Below are 6,474 nucleotides of genomic sequence, written 5' to 3'. Positions count from 1 at the left end.
GGCCCATGAGTTTGGACCGTTTTGTATCTTGCTTCGGTGGTGGACTAATTGGGACCCCCTTCTCATTCCCAACAGGCTTCGGTACTGGTACCAGTTCCATCCCCGTTAATTTGATGTTCGGGGAGATAACAACCTGATCAGACGTCCGCTTCCTTGTGGTGTCCAGCTCCATGCCCTCAGCTGCCTCTCCATCATTGCTTGTCCCGGGGTTATGCCCCATCTGCTCCTCCTTCTGCTGATTCTGATAGTTGTTTTGCCTGTTCCTGTTGCGACGCCGGGTTCCCCAGGCAGTGGTTGCCGGGGCCCTAAGATTTTTGAACACAAGAGCAGAAGGGGGATGCACCCCGTCACCATGTTCTTTGAACTCGTGCCCCATCATGCCGCAAACCTGACACCAGTCTGGCAGTCGCTCATACTTCACCGCAAAAATCTCCCTCTGGCCTCCCCGGATCAAGGATATGGCCCTCTTCAGCGGTTGACGAACATCCAGCCGGACTCTCACTCTATAAAAATTTCCTTCAAAATCAAACGAGGAAGGCTCTGAGTCGACGAACTCGCCAATCTTTGATGCAAGCGCCTGGATCTTCCCGTGATAAGCCATTGGAAGCTCAATGATCCTTGCCCATATCTCAAAAGTCCACAGTTCAATCGACGATGGTTTTGAGAAACCATCATACGGGGCGATGATGACTGGGTTCCCCCTGAAGTGCCACGGGCCCCCCTGTGATACTCTCTCCCAATCCCCCAAACAATCAAACTGCATCTGAAAAAGATTCTCCTCCAAAGTCTTGATCTTGACTGGCCTTGCGAGGTCCCATGCTGTTCTCATGTTGCGGAAGAACCAATAGGTGCTGAAGTCCTTCTCCATATGGACTCGAGCTATGATCATCCATCGGAGCGCCGCCTCCTTTGGGGCATCGTCATCCTCAAAAATCACATCATCTAGATCATCTTCCTTAAGGGCCAAATCTTGCATCATCTCCTCCAGATTGCTCTTCCCCTTGCGATCAGCCGCCGACGCCTTCCCCCTGCCTGCCATCGCGATCGGACCTGCGGGTAAACCGATCTGTTCGAAGGTGGAAAACCCTAGCGCTCCAGGACTGCGAGATCAGCCCCCGGACCTTGGAAGTGCAGGACTTCCCCGGACCCGAGCTGCCGATCCTACTTCTCCGGTGCGAGGGAAAGCAAACTCAACGTCGCCAGAGGCGGCGAGAGAAACAGAAACCCTAGCGAGAGGGAAAAAAACTACGTAACTGCGCGAGAGTGAGAGAGATGAAAGGAGGAGCGTCCGTGCGGTGTGGCTGCACGGAAGTAGACTCATAGAAGCCCGTTAGGCCCAATTTCACGCCAGGCGTCCAAAATAGTCACCAGAGCAGCGGCCCAGCAAGGAAATGCTTGGATTTAGCGAACACAACGATTCCAGGCGGGATTAAGAGTACATCTGACGGCCGAAAAACTGCTAAACTGATGATCCAAAGGCTGAAAATGCTAATAGCTTGAGAGGGCTGGAAAGGTGCTCGGTTGTAATGTATCTAAATTACAACCATCTCCAACACTACTAATCAACATACTAAAGATGGAAACTACTCCCTCCGTTCCTAAATATAAGTCTTTTTAGAGATTTCACTATGGACTATATATGGGACAAAATGAGTAAATCTACACTCTAAAATATGTCTATATACATTTGTATGTAGTTTGTAGTGGAATCTCTAAAAGGACCTATTTAGGAACGGAGGGAGTAGGAAAGAGAGAGCGAGTTGGAGCACTACCAAGAAACCCGCTATAAATGCTCGACCTCGGAACATCCATCACACGACAAAAATCTGATAGCACCACAATCACCAAATAACACCATAACAATTTCACAAGACAATGCACAAAACAACAAAGTCAACGGAACCACAAAATCACGATAAGATAGAACACTCTGCTTCTCAGGGACATCAAAGCAGCAAAGTGGCGACTTCCAGGAATCCCCCGCGCACCATGATATCAACATCCTCCTTTCAGCAACAGAGCAGGATCCACACGCAGCGGTGTCAACTGATGTGCCAGTGATGTAGCTTCTTTCAACCAACACGCCCGTACTACTGTACTAGTCGAACAGAGGCACTGATTGATCCTCCTAGCTTCAGTGCATCCTGTGTCGGCCTTGTTGCCATCAAATCGAGGCGTCGTGTGTGTGCTCGTCACGCAGCGGATCAATCCGGCTAGCTTTGTTCTCTTTGTACATGCAAGTGTCCTGAGATCAATCAACTTGCTTAGGTAGCCCGCTTCGTACGTGCTGTAAGGAGCAAGCTGAACTGACAAGTTCTTCAGTTAACTTCAGAATTGAAATTAAATTATGATAATTTAGGTCGTTTGATAAAGAAAAAGAAGAGATATTCTACTCATCTAAACAGCAAAAGGTAGAAAATTTGGAGGAAGAACACGACGAACTTAGAGTGATTTGAACGCCAAAGGGCCTACCAGAAACACCAATGGCTAAGGTTTAACCCGGTACATAGAGAATAACCTATAAGTCTCTAGAACGTTCATTTTATACCCTTATAAGTCCATGGTAAAAGAGAAAAGGTAGAGGGCAGGTAATGAAACATAGTAGCGGAGTTTTGGAAAGTTAATAGTGACGCACGGGAGTTTGACATCCGTCCAATTGAAGATCCACGGTCGATAGTCATTCTGACGTAAAGCGGCATGTGATGTAGTTGGCGTCGGATCAAAGAATGACAATGCATAGAGCTTGATCCCGGAATGGTACAGGAATTGAATTAACTGAAGATGTCGAATTCTTCAGACAAGTACCATCAGCCGTGTACGTGGGTATCTTTTCTTTCTTGCCGGAAAGCACTCAGGCGAGAAGGGAGCCAGCTTTGCTACGTGCGGTCGTGCTCTCGAGAGAAACAGGAACACAGCGAGCGGATCAAGCATATGCCAACAGGCACATGACTTCTTTTTTTATTTTTTGAGATGGAACACTCGTGTTCCATTTATAGCATGGCATAATCGCCGGTTACAGCACGGGTTACATGAACATGGTAGCTATGAAACCATTCACAGTGATCATCATGAGCTAAACCTGAACCCAAAGCTGCCAGCACATGAACAGGCACATGACTTTGTTGTGTCAAAGGTGTCCAGACGCTGGTCGTCATTCTTCCGTGAGATTTCTGCGATAAAAGTTATGATCCGGTAATCCATCGGTAGTTCCCTGTGCCTCCTATGCCCATACCTATCGATTGTATATCCCTAGTGTGTAAATGGAATTGTGTTGTCCCTAGCGTGTGATTGAAATTGTGTAATTTCAAGGCAGAGAAGTAAAATCGTATATAAGAAATTCAACTTTCGCTTACAGAAGCATTGCTCCTTATAAAAGAACTTGGATGGTGATGATGGTAGGGAGTGACATGAAACCATTGGTCCATTGGTAGATCAATAGCTAGGAGTACTTCTCATCTTAAACTTCTACTCCAGCAGGCAGTAGCTGAAAAGAATTGGGGCTAAAATAACCATGAGCCTGGTCCTTGGTATGTTAGCAGGTGCAAGAGTTTTAATAATTCTTTAAACGAACAATGAATTTTCTTATGGTATATTGGTATATTGCCCTTCAGAACTCTGTACCAAGATCAAGAATTAAAAATGACACACCTAGCCAATGCAGTTCATTATTACAAAGAGAAACCACAAGTACAACAATGTTGCCTAGTTTCACTAAACTCGGATGATATTGAAGATTAATAACTACAGTATTTGGAAACAACAAGTCTTTTGAAAAAGAAAATATATCGCACAGAATTATATCACTAATCACCTCTATAAAGCTATAAGAACCACCTTATCCGGTTCTTACAGAAGTACTCCCTCCGTTCGGAATTACTTGTCTCGGAAATGGATGTATTTAGAACTAAAATACGTCTAGATACATCCATTTCTGTGACAAGTAATTCCGAACGGAGGGAGTATGAATGAAGGCCCCCAAACTTCCCAAGATCGTCTACGTACATACAACAGAGATCCACCACAATAAAAGCATATAATTGGCATCTCTGTTAAGAAAGAAGAATTTACTTTGCTCATGACTAATCATCCCAATAAAGCTATAAGAACCCATTATCCGGTTCTTACAAAAGTATGAAGCCCTCCAAACTTCTCAGGCTCGTCTCAAGTACATACAACGGAGATCCTACACAATAAAAGCATATAATTGTCATGTCTTGAGAAATCATCACTTCACATAGACAAAAAATCACTTTGCTTGCCTGCTAAGCAATGAAATGTTGTTTTGACATGTGTTGTTCTCGGTCAAATCTGCAGTTCTATTTTGTGACGTCGGCGAAATGCTGTAGAGCATGTGACTGGGTCATAGGTTGTTACATTTCATAGTTACACATCGCCTCTGATATCTATCTTGCTAGCACGTATGATCAAGTGATCCATTTCTTCATCCATAACGATGTCATCTCTTGCTATCATCTCGGAAATGTTTGTTGGCAGCACGGTATCAGCTTTAATATATGCTCGAAGCACGGACTTGTACAGGGGCAAGCTTGTCAGGTTAAACTTTTGAAGAAGCTTAATGTATCTGTTTGCATCGTCCGTGTTTCCTTGCTCCTCGAAGAATGCTGCGATGGCCTCAACCAGTTTGAGTGGAGGTCTCCAATGGCAGCACTTCATTAAAGATAAAGCTTTCTTCATGGCATTGACAGCCTTGTCCATCTGCCTAGTCTGAACAAAACCCTCCATCAATATCTCCCACGTCTTGTAGTTTGGCCGTGCGCCTTTCTGTAGCATGTGGAGATGAAGCTTCTCAGCCTTTTCAATCCACCCGCTCCTCACATAAGCACCTAGAAGAACATTTGAAACCCGCACATCATGCTTCCTGCACTCCGCTTCCCAGCTTCCAAAAATCCACTCAGCCCGGTCAATGTCGCCAACTTTTATCAAGCATAAAATAGCAGTCATGTAGTTAGCAGCGGGGATTCTACCTGGGACACACTTACTAGCCTCCCACAGTCTCATAACCCCATCGCTGTCACCCAGAGCTGCATAACAGGTCATTACAAAAGAATATCCTAAGCGTTGTGTTGTTGATAATTTTGTTTCAGCCGTCCTAAGGCAAGCCAGGGCTTTACTATTCAGTCCATGCTTCTTGAAGATGTTGGCCAATGTACAGTATGTGCTCCAACCAACCTCAATCATACCATCATTAACCATCTCCTTGTACACTGATTCTACAGAGGCAACACCAGAGACAGAGCATGCGTTCATCCAAATGTTATATGAGAGAGCATTTCTGGGAATGTTGTTCCGTTTCATCAGATCAATTACACTACATACCTTCTCATACTGACATGTTGCAACATAGAGTTTCATCATTTCATTGAACGAGTGAGGATCGACAGGCAGCCCAATGCTCTGCAGACTAGCCATAAAGGACTCTGCTTTCTGAACATTTCTGTCAGCAACATAGCAATGGAGGAGAGGGAATGACGCAGCTTCCCTTAAAGCAGAGTTTGGTAATTTCTTGTAATATTCCTCAGCTTGAGAAGTACCGTGCACTTTCGCAATCAAGTCCAGTCTAGCTGCATGATCCAATGGTAATAGTTTGATTTCTTTGCGTGAGTCCATCCATGATAAAATCTGCAGGACAACAGAAGTTTGTTTAGGCTGTGCCAATTGTAATTTTCAACTCTAGCCTATATGGGACTAAAACAATCACGAATTGCCAATCGGCGGAAGTGTCAGATTCCCGTCTCGAGAGTTTCAATCAAACAATATGAAGAGTTTGAATTGACCAGTTCTTCCTCTGCAAGCAAAGATTTTAAAGGGTCTGAAATTTTTACAGAGTTGGGATCAATCAGTTCTTCCGTGGCAATTAACCTCTCAATACTTGCTGTCAGTCGATAAAAACAGGGGAACAGAGGTGAAATGATTCCTAATAAGGTGTAAAGCGACGATCGAGGAATGTCCTAATTTGGATCCTCTCCATGTTATCAGATTTTTCAGTTCAAAAATGGCATATGAGTTAGTGTCACTGTACAAGGCAAATAGCTGGATTTTCAGTCGATGAAGAGCCTGAAGTTTAAAACTAGAGTTCAGAGAGGGGACTACTGGTTGAAGCCGCTGACCTCGAGGGCGTGGCCGTAGCGGCGCGCGCGGCGGAGCTGGGAGACGGCACGCTGGAGGTCCGGCCGCGAGACGCGGGCGCGCTCCTGGGCCCATCCGTCGATGGCGGCGGCCGCCGCGCCCGGCGACCGGAGACGGAGGAGGCGCCACGAGAGGGGGTCGCCCTCGCGCTCGCCGGCGGTGGCCGGAGTGCCGAAGGAGGAGGAGGGGCAGGATGAGAGGGAGGCGGGTTTAGGGTTCGAGCGCGAGGAGAGCAGCCGGAGGAGGCGGCGCGCGACAGCGGCGGCCATGGCCATGGGGCCGGCTCCGTACCTGTCGTGGACTGCTTTTGGGTGTGTCCGTAACCTG

The 6,474-nt window shown here is 46.3% G+C and overlaps 1 protein-coding gene across 2 annotated transcripts; it reads right to left on the bottom strand.

Annotated features, from left to right (window-relative positions):
- Positions 1 to 3,698: 3,698 nt before the first annotated feature.
- On the bottom strand, positions 3,699 to 6,474 carry LOC123139123 (pentatricopeptide repeat-containing protein At5g27460). Of its 2 annotated transcripts, XR_006469459.1 has the most exons (3): positions 6,129 to 6,474; positions 4,260 to 5,640; positions 3,699 to 4,183 (listed from the first exon to the last, which is right to left on the bottom strand). XR_006469459.1 is itself a non-coding variant. In XM_044558921.1 (2 exons), the coding sequence occupies exons 1-2, from the start codon at positions 6,420 to 6,422 to the stop codon at positions 4,384 to 4,386; spliced, it is 1,551 nt and encodes a 516-aa protein (XP_044414856.1). In that variant the 5' UTR covers positions 6,423 to 6,474; the 3' UTR covers positions 3,699 to 4,383. The 2 variants fall into 2 exon arrangements, 1 of the variants encoding a protein (XP_044414856.1); XM_044558921.1 differs by having other exon boundaries at positions 3,699 to 5,640.

This window comes from Triticum aestivum, chromosome 6B (assembly GCF_018294505.1).
Source record: "Triticum aestivum cultivar Chinese Spring chromosome 6B, IWGSC CS RefSeq v2.1, whole genome shotgun sequence".
NCBI lineage: Eukaryota > Viridiplantae > Streptophyta > Magnoliopsida > Poales > Poaceae > Triticum > Triticum aestivum.
The sequence above is the reverse complement of the archived record's forward strand: the minus strand, read 5'-3'. Positions and strand labels throughout refer to the sequence as shown.